We start from the raw sequence: 13,215 nt of genomic DNA on the forward strand, positions 1-13,215 counted from the left end.
GTCTCTGATGATGCAGTAGCTTTGGAAAAATGCATGTTTCTCTTCAAGTGCCATCGGTGTCAGTATTTCTCTTTCATGTGCGTGCACAATTTGATCCTGACCAGCTGAGAAAATGGAAAGTGTGACCCCAAGTGGTGACATTTCGATTATATATATATATATATATATATATATATATATATATATATATATATATATATATATATATATATATATATATATATTTTTTTTTTTTTATTTTTTTTTTACATTTGCTGCAACACTAAAAATTTGTTCGCCAGACTCCAATTTGCAAGTGCTAATGTCTTATCAAACATGGAGGATTAAACTAATGTAATCTGTAGAGGAATGATGATTTTTTTTTTTATCAGCAAGCATCCTAATTCCAAATTCAACTAGTATATCTCTAATTAATGAGTTTCTGCGGGGCGTAATGGATGATACTGTCGGTACGACATGCTTGCCTCGTCCTGATAGCAATGGTGCGGCACCGAAATTCCCCTGACGTCATCTGAAAATGGCACTGCGAGAATTCGGGGTTCAGGCTGACCTCTGGATAAGGAGACCCTCGTGCTGCTGTGTTGACACCATGCAAACAGCTACGAGGTTGAAGCCGTGTGAGTTGACCTATGAACTCAATCTATGAACTTAGATGCACTTAACTCAATGCACATGCATGCACGTACACTTATACAAAAGTATACTTAATCAGACATGCACAAACAAACATTCACATAATTTAGCTTCAAAAGAAATGCTAATGACTTATTAAAACATGAAAGAAGCATGTGGCTTTTCAACTGCTATGATTTTTTTTTTTCAGCTTGGTAAATTTGCTTTGTTGAGACCTCATTCCCTTTTTATTGGTTTTCTTTGATTTTTTTTCTTACAGAAGCCTTTCCCAACCACACACTCCCTATTTGACACACTTCAGTTGACACGCCATTAGAATAAATTGGCAACACAAACTACCATTCATGCATTGTGTGTCTGGCTGACTCACTAAGCTGTTAAAGTATTTTTTAGACTGATTATCAAGGTTTTTTTTATTGGGTCATCTATGACTAATCTAAGTTATTCAGATAACTTCACAATCTGTTCTTATATTGTGTTAATTTATAATTAGAGGTCAAATTAATTTACATTTTTTAAGGCAAACACGTTATTTGTTTTTAAAGATAGAGTAGCTTTTTTTTTTTTTACATTGTCTGGCTGATGAAAGGACAAAGGCTAAAAATAAGACTAGTAGAGGCTAAATCCCTCAGAGTCAGCTGTATGGTGGGGGGGGGGGGGGCGAGTTACTCCTGCTTTACCAGCGTGGAACAGCACAAAATGTATTAATATATAAGAGTCTGCCTCACACAAGTCCTGAATGTGTTGAAATAAATGAAGGCAGGAGGTAGAATCTCAGAGGAATAAAACAACTTCACTTACAAGTAAAAAATATTTTTTAATGCAAACTGTTGTTTTTTTTGTTTTATTTTTTGCTTTTTGGGGGGATAAGACAACATTTAGTTAATCCACAGCAAGGTAATCAACTGATAGATAGGTTGATTTTAACTGCTGGTCACATGTTAAAACACTTTATATAAAATTGTAAAATAAATAAATAGAAATTACAGCTATAAAAAGTTCCAGCCTCCTCCCCATACACTGCCGCTACATTTCAGACTGCAGCAGCAGGTACTCCAGTAAAAGTCTGAGGAGAACCACTCAGGAGCAGGCGCCCATCTCTGCTGAAAGCAGACCCTCGACCTGCTCGTCTCCTCTGCATGAAACTGACTCCGGCCTGCCCTACCCCAGCACCTATGCCAGCAGAAAGTAATTACATACACAACAGACAACATAAAGAAATGTTTAAAAAAAACAGCGAAACACAAGGATAAAACGATCCGTGAAACAGTAAACAGTAAAGAAGCCACAGCCAAAAGAAAAAAACAACCAAGAGAAGAATAAAGTGCAGGGATTATTTTCTCTGCTTGAGCCCCTTAACTGATACTAGCCAAACACCATGGGCTATGAACGTGTTCACAGATTATCGCTGTACAGCGCAAAATTTGTGTTTGCATACCCTTGCAGATGGAAACAGCACATATCAAGAAAGCCTGGGGGATCCAGAGCACAGCAGCTGTTTCATTAGCCACTGCTCTTAGTAATCGTAGACAGCCGAATTTCCATAGCCACAGAGACTCAAGAGCACGCAAGCTCAATTTATTAATTATAAAAAAAGGTTACCTGAGGCATCCATGCAGTGTGACTTGTCTGTCAAGTGATGATAGAGGCAACAGTATCAGAGCTGATGATAGAGGTAACAGTCTCAGAGCTGATGATAGAGGTAACAGTCTCAGAGCTGATAATAGAGGTAACAGTCTCAGAGCTGATGATAGAGGTAACAGTATCAGAGCTGATAAAGGTAACAGTCTCAGAGCTGATGATAGAGGTAACAGTATCAGAGCTGATAGAGGTAACAGTCTCAGAGCTGATGATAGAGGTAACAGTATCAGAGCTGATAGAGGTAACAGTCTCAGAGCTGATGATAGAGGTAACAGTATCAGAGCTGATGATAGAGGTAACAGTCTCAGAGCTGATGATAGAGGTAACAGTATCAGAGCTGATAGAGGTAACAGTCTCAGAGCTGATGATAGAGGTAACAGTATCAGAGCTGATGATAGAGGTAACAGTCTCAGAGCTGATGATAGAGGTAACAGTATCAGAGCTGATGATAGAGGTAACAGTCTCAGAGCTGATGATAGAGGTAACAGTCTCAGAGCTGATGATAGAGGTAACGGTATCAGAGCTGATAGAGGTAACAGTCTCAGAGCTGATGATAGAGGTAACAGTATCAGAGCTGATAGAGGTAACAGTCTCAGAGCTGATGATAGAGGTAACAGTATCAGAGCTGATGATAGAGGTAACAGTCTCAGAGCTGATGATAGAGGTAACAGTCTCAGAGCTGATAGAGGTAACAGTCTCAGAGCTGATGATAGAGGTAACAGTATCAGAGCTGATGATAGAGGTAACAGTATCAGAGCGGATGATAGAGGTAACAGTCTCAGAGCTGATGATAGAGGTAACAGTATCAGAGCTGATGATAGAGGTAACAGTATCAGAGCTGATGATAGAGGTAACAGTCTCAGAGCTGATGATAGAGGTAACAGTCTCAGAGCTGATGATAGAGGTAACAGTATCAGAGCTGATAGAGGTAACAGTCTCAGAGCTGATGATAGAGGTAACAGTATCAGAGCTGATAGAGGTAACAGTCTCAGAGCTGATGATAGAGGTAACAGTATCAGAGCTGATGATAGAGGTAACAGTATCAGAGCTGATGATAGAGGTAACAGTCTCAGAGCTGATAGAGGTAACAGTCTCAGAGCTGATGATAGAGGTAACAGTATCAGAGCTGATGATAGAGGTAACAGTATCAGAGCGGATGATAGAGGTAACAGTCTCAGAGCTGATGATAGAGGTAACAGTATCAGAGCTGATGATAGAGGTAACAGTATCAGAGCTGATGATAGAGGTAACAGTCTCAGAGCTGATGATAGAGGTAACAGTCTCAGAGCTGATGATAGAGGTAACAGTATCAGAGCTGATAGAGGTAACAGTCTCAGAGCTGATGATAGAGGTAACAGTATCAGAGCTGATAGAGGTAACAGTCTCAGAGCTGATGATAGAGGTAACAGTATCAGAGCTGATGATAGAGGTAACAGTATCAGAGCTGATGATAGAGGTAACAGTCTCAGAGCTGATGATAGAGGTAACAGTATCAGAGCTGATGATAGAGGTAACAGTATCAGAGCTGATGATAGAGGTAACAGTCTCAGAGCTGATGATAGAGGTAACAGTATCAGAGCTGATGATAGAGGTAACAGTGCTGAAATGTAAGGATTTGATTGAAATCTGTTACTGTTACCAATTACACAATCTTGCAAGATTTATCTACTTTGTGTATTAATTGAAAACAGTTAGGCAACTAAGCTACCCTCAAAGTCTTAACATTCTACCTGTGTATCATTCTTTCCACCTCCCAGAGACAGGAGCCTACACATAGTTTGTGTGTGTGTGTGTGCGTGCATGACACTGATTTTATCAGGCTTCAAAGCTCCACTCACCTCCTTTGGGGTCATCAAATGGTTTTTTGTCTTCAAAGTGTGCCTGGGTGATCCAGGGTCTCAAAACAACGTTATTGTATAATCCCCATTTATAAGGGACCAGGAGGTGTGTGGAGCGGTAAACTCCCCAGCCCGGAGCCCAGAGTCATGCGTGAGGTCTGTATGACTCTGCGTGTTAGCGTACACTAGCTTTGTTCTGGGAGGAGGGCTAAGACGATCAGCAGAGTGGGTGTCAGGTCTATGAGAGAGTACTGTGGTGCTCTTTACTATATGTGACATTCATAGTATAACTACAATTCTCTTTACTGTTTCTAGAGTATATATAGTATAACTATTGTGCTTTATACTGTATACAGTATATCTAGTATAGCCTAACTGCAGTGCTATGTATTTTGTATGTAATATATGAAGCACAACTGCTACAGTATACAGTATATATATCAGATATCATATAGGTGTGAGCTATACATATTTTACTGAATATAAAGTATGTATAAAATTCTGGTGCCCTTTACTCCAGTATATATAGTATAGCTTTAGTGTGCATTACATACATATATTATGTATAATTCAGGGAAAAAAACACAGGAAAAAAGCAAGAGTTCTGTTAAATATTATTTTACTGTTCATTACAAACACAGTTACGGAAGGTAATTCGTTTGCATTACACACATGTAGTTGATGGAAACATCCAGCAGAACCTCTTTATGTTGGTTTCTTCCTTACAGAAAATAAAAGAGAGGAATGGGGAATGTTTCATAATGGGGCTTATTTGGTAACAGAGTAATGAAGCGAGTCTGCATAAGACATTCATATCATCTTACAAAAATACAAAAAGTAAAAGTCCTTATATGCTTTATTATGATCAAGTGAAATTAAGTGCCCATTCATGCCGTATTGGAATAGAGATATAGAATACAAACATATAATAAACAATGTAATCTGAAAATGTGTATCTCCTGTTCTGTCCTTCTTCCTGAATGAATTAAAGTTGTCATGTTAAAGAAGAATACTTTATGAATACTGATGTCAGCTCTCATGATTATCAATGAAAAGTATTTATATTAAATGGTAATCAAAATTAATTAATTAATTAATTAATTACGTATTTAAGTATGATGGTTTAAGATAAATGTATTATGTAAACTCTTTGGGAAAAGTGGTACTATTGCTTTTCACACACAAACTAAGCCTAGTCTTGGACAACATTACGAGGCTAACCAGGATTTAACTATTTCATGTATGTTTTCAGCTATGGAAACCTACATAAATGAATGAAAAATAAATAAATAAATAAACAAATGTGAATAGTCATTTAAAAAGAGAACAAGTCATCTAGAGTAAGCTTAAGCTCTATATCTGGAAAGAAAATGCCCTTGAAGCCATGAGTAACTGTTGTACAACTGAAGTGTGGTGTGTTTTTATTTAGACTTGGTAATGAATAATACATTTCAATGCTACTGGTGTTCATTACATTGGTATAAACAGGACCCATATTTTGCTGATATCTGTCTCTAACCCTATAACACTGGTTTGAATAAAGCCATCATTTCCGTTCTTCTGACGAAGCGCTGGGTTCCACGGTCTCCTGCAAGACAGACACATCATTAGCGAAAAAGCAAAGAGAAGGTTTCATGACAGACAGACATGACAGGCGCAAGGCTCGGAATGAACCAGCGTCGGGGCGTGAGGTGACAAACAGACTGGGGTGAGAGGACAGAGCGTGTGTGCTGACGTGTGGCAATGTGGCTGTGTGGCTGGTCTTTGAGGTGGTGAGACACCAGAGGCTGATGCGTGGTGAAGTTTGGCTTTACCTCCAACTTCTCTGTCTCAGGTTTCGCTGGAAGAGACTTCTGTGGTGTGTGAAAGGCCTAAGGCAAAATGTAAATGATTTATTAGGAGTAAACATTCTGAAGAATTCATAGGGATTCTCTGCAACCTTTACACACGCACACACACACGCACACACACACACACACACACACACACACACACACACACACACACACACACACACACACACATACACTGTAAGGAATTTTTGATGCAATGTCACTAGGTGGTGCTGGGGAGCCATAGCAATAATTCTTTGAGAAGGAGCGACACCCGCCAAACATGCTGGCCGGTACATTCACCCCAGTCCCGATGACAAGTGAACACTACTCTAAACTGTGCCATGTGCCTAATTAATACCCATCCAGAGTGGGTGGACCAGATGTGGGCGCCATTACCTTTTTAGCTTGCTGCACCTCATCTGTGGACCTGGACCTGTTTTTGACCGTTTGCTTTTGCGGGGAAGTGCTCGGCACCTGCTACAGGAGAGGTAACAAAACAACACACCCACGTCCTCAGATCAGGAACAGCGCACCGAACGTTTCGAGCTGCGAGTTCAGCTGGAGGACACGTTCCACTGCCCCTCCCACCTGCAGTTACCCAGCTACCATTCCACTCACTTTATTTCCTGTGTGTTCCATGGCGAGGTTCCGGACGGCGAGGTTCGGACAGGGCGAGGTTCCGAGCAGGGGAGGTTCTGAGCACGGGGCAGGGGAGGTTCTGACACTTCTCTGTGAAGAAAAGAGCAGAAGAGGAACCGGCGGTGCTCGGGGTTTGGACCAGCGAGCGACCACAGAGCAGGGCAGGCCAATGGCGGAAGGTGCCGACAGGGAGATTCGTGTCAGCCTGGTTCAGCAGAGGTCTTTAGAACGGTGCTCGCAAACTGATTCCGAGCTTTTCTTGGTACATATGGCGAAAAAGCTTTTTCGTGTGGTTTTGCCGTGTGACCTGGGAGAGAAGGTGGGGAGGTGGTCCCGTGTCCCTGCATCACACAGCCAGAATTTTGGAAATGATGCCTTTGGGGTTCCGAAGCCCCAGATCATGCGTAGGACTTATGGGCATTCAGCAGACGGGTTCGACACTGTTGCACAGCAAATGTGCGTGAGCGAATAAGAGCTCATGAACATCCCACCAATCAGACACAAAGCGATGGCAGACACCGTTCCTAATTTTAATAACCAGTATAGAATATCATCTGAGCAGGCAACTTTTAGGGGTTCACTGGAGCGCACCTTGCTTTGGCATCAACGAATTGTCTGGGCCTCTTCGTATGACTTGGGCAATTTGCCACCCGTGGGGCATCACGCTCAGATCACTAGCCTTCTCACGTCACCTCTCACGAGCACTGCGGTTCTGGCCTGCATACGGAGTTTCCGTACGTAGCTCTCGCAGCTTAGCCTTCCCTTTCACAGATCCGAGCTGTGAGTGCTACTCCTAAGGTGCTTTTCCAGACATCTTGGCAGCAGCTGAGTGCTTTAGCACTTAAACATCAGCTGGAGTTCAAGAGCTCTGCATGCTAGCAGTGGTTGTGGAGAAACTCACTCAGACGATGCAAAGAACAACATGTCTGGACAATAGTTTTGTTACCAAAGGAACTTCAAAAGGAGCTTTGTAAGATTTGGGCTCTTTTTGCAGAATCTATGCTCAACCCCATTTGAATGTGGCTTTCGAGCAGGCCTAAAAATGCTTTTTGTTTATGGCGTACCAAGTTCCTCTTTCGTGTTACTGAAAGGCCTTCAATGGCTGTGCTTCAAACTCACCACAGAAGAAATAAATGCATCCGCATATAGCAGTCAGGGCTGCAGCACTGCTGATTGACTGCCCAACATCGCTGTGTCCGGAGGTGACGGAGATGACGGAAGTTATGGATGTGCATGTCAAAACCGTGTAAAGAGAATGGACGACGACTCATCTACCCATTACCTCCTCACACAGCAGGCAGCAGAAGAGAGCGGGTGAACGAGCGGGAGTGGCTGCGTCCATTAGCTTCCCCGCTACGTTGGCACAGCCAGTAACCGTGAAGCCATTCGGGAAGTGCTCCCGAACACAAATGCGCGGAGTAGCCATCCGATTCAGAATGCTATGACAGCTATGCCACGCCCTACATGGCCTGTGTCGCTGGGTGGTATCACCATGGCAACAGGCAGGCACCGGGAGGCTAACACATGAAGGAATGTATCAGGCATTTCCCCAAGAGGACCAGAGGAGTTGCTGACCCCAAGTCCAAAACCCTTTTTTGTCCAGCACATGCCTGAATAACTAATGCACAGGGCATGTTAAACAGGGGGCTATAGGAGTAGGGGAACGGAGGGTGGGGGTGGGGGTGGATGTGGGCGTAGTGAGTCTCTTTTCAAGAACATTTAAGAAGTTTGTACAGATCACTCAGGCAGCATGCCTGGCCTTGCATAGAGAATTGATTCCGGCGAGGTACAAGATGAAACCGAAACTGCAAAGTGCTTCGGGATCCTTGCCATCTGTCTGCAGTCTGAGTGAAGCACTTATAGTAACAGTGAGTCAGGGCAGGTCTTCCTGGTGTCTAGCTAGGCTTTTTTAGAAAAACACACCCCAACTCATTTCCGCAGCAAAGTGGTGCCTAGGACCTTCCTCTCGCTCGCTGCACTGAGAGTAAATGATTACAGGCCATACAGGGAAACAGCGTAATATTCTGACAAGCAGAGGCATTCACACGGCAAAGAAATTGCAATATTACATGGTTTCAAGGGCTCTGAGAAGGGAAAAATTCAGTTCAGGTGATCGTGTGTTAAGTTCCAGGCCCTTCGGCAGACACCTGTTCATGGAATAAGATCATGTGGCATGCACAACACGCTCCAACCACGGACGACGTCTGCCGTTCCAACCCTGCACATTTAGTCAGTTTTAGTTAACGCGGGCGAAATCAGTCATTCTACGACTATACTTTAGACAGGCTTCTGCTTTAAAACTACTTGTCTGATGGGCTATAATTGTCTGAACTGACTCATGCACGGCATAAATCCAAAAACAGCAAGCAGGAGAACTTTAGTTCTGCAATTAAATAGTAAATCAAATTCCACCAAGAATTTTTTTTTTTACACCAGGAGGAATAATGACCATTCTAAAACAAATGAAAAACAGAAATGTTTGCGCAGTCTATGAGAACACTAACAGACGTGATGTCTAGGAATGCCTGACTAGCATTAAAAAGGTTTTTAACAACGATATAAACTCTAAACTCAAAATACATGATCTTGTATTTCAGAAGAACTGAGGTTAAAGACACTATATTATGGAAAACAAAAGAATATTCCATTCAAAAGCCCACTTTGTTTACACACAACAAAGGTCAGTGAGAAGAGCAGACGTAAAATGTCTGCCATGACATGTGTCACCCAGGAGAGCCGTGACCAGAAGGGCTTTGCAGGGATATCATTTGAGCGCATATAGGAGGACCCCTTCTCGAAGTTCAAACGGCAGAAGTGGCCAATAACGGCATGCGGAGGAATCGGCTCACCCACCCATGAGACAGACGCGCGTCGCAGCCCCATTCGGCGTGGCGAGGGCAGGGCAGCAGATTATCCCGAGCGACCAAGCGAACAAAGTTGATGGGAAACACTCGAAGCCTTATTTGCTTCTCACAGGGGAGAGCAATAATGCCAAATAGTGGGAATGCCTCGAAACGGACGCTTACCTTGCTGAGCCGAGTGCGGTAGTGGTCCGCTCCGCTGCTAGTGAGCAGTAGGGATGAAAACAGCACAGTCACAGAGTACAGACGCAGTGCTAGAGCAGCATTTACATGTGTAGTAAAGTTTTATCTTCCCAACAAATCACGAGAATAAGGAGAAAAAGAGCCTCACCTTACAGATGCCCTTCGCTCTCTCGAACTCTCGTTTGTTGTTCTGTTTTCCTATTCCTTCTCTCTCTTTCTCTCCTCCTGCCCCCGCCTTCCTCACACTCCCTCCCCTCCTCAGCTTGAGGAGTGCGGGTGTGTGTGTGTGGTGTGTGCGTGTGTGTGTGTGTCTCAGACTCGGATGGTTGATTCTTACTCTGAATTTGATTAAGCCTTACCTCCTCTTCACTGTCTGTTCAGGGGAACAGAAATATATGGAGCAGAGCTCTCATGGTTGTGACTTTGTTACAGACATTAAGATCCACTGCTTCCACCAAATCAAATTAAGAGAAGGAGAATGAAGGATGTTGAGAAATGTGTGTGTGTGTGTGTGTGTGTGTGTGTGTGTGTGTGTGTGTGTGGGTGTATTTGTTTATGCATTATCAGACAAAAAACCCCACCAAAGACAGTTATCAGCATCAAGCTGAAACATCAGGAAATATCCATTTTGTCTCCACCTCCTTCACCTGTCTTATTGTCCTTCTTTGTCCTCAGTCAGTTGCATGTGGACAAAATGTCCTTGGCAGGACACAGGACACAGATCAGGCCAGAAAATATAGCTCTGCACAAAAAGCTTTAATATACCCAAGCTTGGCGTTCTCTAAAGCTTGCTACTCTTGTACTTTTTATAATTTCCATACAGGCCCACAGAAGTTACTGAGTCATAGAGATCGGGCAAAGCATTAGTCAGGGACCTTTGTCAACACAAAGTTAAACCGAAGTACCTGAAAATGACCTTTGACCCTTTAGTTGGAGATGAAAATTCAAAATGAGTCACCTCAATTCCTAATGTAAATTAAACAAAGCCAGTGTCTTCATTAAAACAAAGAATATATTTGACATTATGTTCATCAAATAAATACAATCAACTGAACATTAATAACGCTATAGCAATCCGCATCGACTGTAAACAACTTATAGTGTCCTCCAAGTCCAAAATGGTCTTTAAACCAAGTGTCCTCCATCTCTAAAAAGTCACCTTAATATTGTAGTCTCCATTCTCACTCCAGGCAGTCTAAAAACAGAAGGATATCCATTTTGGCTCAGTGAGGGCTCCACTTCATACCACGGTTTCCCGGGTGGGGCTAGAACACGAGTGTTCAGACAGTTTCCTGTCTGCTGGCTCTGACGAGCAAAGTGAAGACACTTTGGAATCCGGGGAAGAAACGTTAGACCCAAGTTCTTCCGGTTTCTCAGGAGACATAAATGTGCTTCTCTGTCCATCCTCCGGCTCCTCCACCAGCTCCTCCTCCTCCTCCTCCTCCTCCTCCTCCTTCAGGTTCAGCTTGAGGAACGAAGGAAGCATCAGGTGTTCTTTGCTCAGGAGGCCTCGCTGGTCATCGGCGCTGCAACACTGGGCTCGGTTCAACAGCTCCACCAGACCTGCATCAGTGATACTCGTATGAGAGATCCCCGAGGCTGTTCATGCGCCAGCAATGCAGCACACAGCGGGTCAGGGAGGCTGGAACATAGCCTTTACCTTCCATGTCATACGTTCGTCTCAGAGCCAGGTTCTTCTGCCGGGGATTTGATCTGTAAAAGCCCGCGTCAAGTTCCACAGCACCTCGTCGTGCCTGGGAGTAAATCAAAGAAACATGTATTCTTTGTGCTTTCTCCAGCTGTTTGTTACTGATATACTTCAAAAAAGAAAAGAAAAAAAAAATGTCGAGCAGGTACATAAGTGCTAACATAGAGAATACTTAGTTCTGGATTGAGAATATTTAAAAAGTTGGTTGATGACAGGTCTAGTAAATCCACACTGGGGAACAAGCACTCTCTATCTCTTCCCTTCCTAGGAAAACAAGGATTCAAATTTTCTGACTGTAATGAGCAGTTTTACCTGGAGGGCAGGTGGGACAGCTGCCTTTGATCCCTGGTCAGCATCTGAAAGATTCACTAATTTCATAAAATGCACTTTCCACTGCACAAGAAAAAACCCCCAAATATTATTCATTTCTGTGCTTGCATACTTTAACTTTTTTTTGTCTCACATTTCACCTTTTGACACAAGCTATATGTATCTGAAAAAACTCATTTATACACCCAGTACCCAGTTCAACACCCAGTCACAGACTCTGTGCAGCAACAGGTCGGCTCTACTCCACAACTGCACTTGCAAAAGACACTTTTAATGAATCAATATTTGTAATATTTGGTGGTGGTGGATGAATATAAACTGTACGTGTATTCCAGTGCGGTAGTTCAGTGCTAGCTGGATAAGTGGAAAAGCCCCAAACAACACAAATGTGTGGTGACCTCTCCTTCACAGGTGTGCTCAGGCACTGTGGGGACAAAGTGCTCACCTCGCGACTGGTGCTCAGGTAACACAGCACCCAAAAGTGATGCGGACACCGCAGTCCATTTGCAATTTGCAAAGACCATTTCGATGGCCTGAGGCTATGTGGTGAGAATGCTGTCAGGTCTGCAGACATGTCAGGTGACAGGGAGTTAGAGGAGTTAGACAAATTCTGTGGGCTGACGCAGGTACCTTTCAGTTTGTCCAGAGTTAGCGTCTTGTTGGCCATGTTGATGACGATGCTGTCCATGCTTAGTGCCTCTTTGCTCCCTTTCTGAGACAGCAGAGGAGAATGCACGGCATGAGATGTGAAGGAGCAATTTGCACGTCGCATGTTCCGGATCTCTTAGCATGCTGTTCTGCTATCGCTTCATAAATTAACATTTTAAGCATGTAATAGTCCATATTTTTCTTTTTCCACAGTACATATTTGAAGAGAATTATTATTTTTTAATTTCTCACGCTGTACTGTTTTCAAAAGCCAAAAATCCAGTAGGAAGAAAAAAAGCACAAACAAGGTGGAATAATCTCTCTGAATGAAAGCTTTGTTTTTCTGAAGGAAAGGTCAAACTGCTTTTCCCTAACAAAGATAGGAATGGTTCGTTCCCGTCATTTACAGGCAGTGCTCACCATGGTAACGACGGCATCCTGTGGCCGGAGGTGGTGCTTCTGGAACAGTGAGGCCAGTGCATCCTGCAGGGTCTTATTGGATTTCGCCACAATGGCTATAGTTTTACCTGTGAAAGCTACCTCCACACTGCGTGACACACACAATAGCCAACATTAACACTTGATAACCGTGATTATACAGTTAACAAACCTACTACTAGTCTGAGAATATAAAACAATATGTTGTATACTAATGCCACAACAATCTGTTTGAAAAATGTTCCAAAACGTCCGTTCAGCTCAGCGGTGCGAATGCTAGCTGAATCACTCTGCATCAGCTGGAGGAGTCAGTAAATAACTGTAATTTAATGTAGAGGGGGCCAAGCACTCACGAAATTGTCACCCGGAGCTCCAGGTACACCTGCTGGTCCTTCAGGACTGAGCTATCTTGGTCCAGAGACAATGGTTTCTGTGGGATGTGAGACCAGACTATCAAGTCA

At 43.1% G+C, this 13,215-nt stretch overlaps 1 protein-coding gene and 1 long non-coding RNA gene across 7 annotated transcripts in view; both read right to left on the reverse strand.

Moving 5' to 3' along the window:
• Positions 1-4,714: 4,714 nt before the first annotated feature.
• On the reverse strand, positions 4,715-9,934 carry LOC113571249 (uncharacterized). Of its 4 annotated transcripts, none has more exons than XR_003409976.3 (6): positions 9,779-9,916; positions 9,613-9,649; positions 6,566-6,676; positions 6,344-6,424; positions 5,927-5,983; positions 4,715-5,700 (listed from the first exon to the last, which is right to left on the reverse strand). It is a non-coding gene; the product is annotated as an uncharacterized LOC113571249 (long non-coding RNA). The 4 variants fall into 4 exon arrangements; XR_003409977.3 differs by having other exon boundaries at positions 9,613-9,646; positions 9,779-9,915; XR_014125153.1 differs by having other exon boundaries at positions 6,566-9,646; positions 9,779-9,934.
• A 694-nt stretch (positions 9,935-10,628) lies between these two features.
• The window catches only part of rgs14b (regulator of G protein signaling 14b), a 9,553-nt gene continuing 6,966 nt past the window's right edge, over positions 10,629-13,215 (reverse strand). For all 3 annotated transcript variants that reach the window (XM_027000076.3, XM_081720100.1, XM_081720099.1), the window contains 6 exons: positions 13,108-13,184; positions 12,737-12,863; positions 12,299-12,380; positions 11,651-11,694; positions 11,291-11,384; positions 10,629-11,193 (listed from right to left, as the gene is read on the reverse strand). In XM_027000076.3, the coding sequence (XP_026855877.2) occupies positions 10,871-11,193; positions 11,291-11,384; positions 11,651-11,694; positions 12,299-12,380; positions 12,737-12,863; positions 13,108-13,184 (747 nt within the window). In that variant the 3' untranslated portion in view covers positions 10,629-10,870. The remainder of the gene's footprint in view (positions 11,194-11,290; positions 11,385-11,650; positions 11,695-12,298; positions 12,381-12,736; positions 12,864-13,107; positions 13,185-13,215) is intronic.

Source organism: Electrophorus electricus, chromosome 8, assembly GCF_041902795.1.
Source record: "Electrophorus electricus isolate QZ-2024a chromosome 8, ASM4190279v1, whole genome shotgun sequence".
Classification (NCBI taxonomy): domain Eukaryota; kingdom Metazoa; phylum Chordata; class Actinopteri; order Gymnotiformes; family Gymnotidae; genus Electrophorus; species Electrophorus electricus.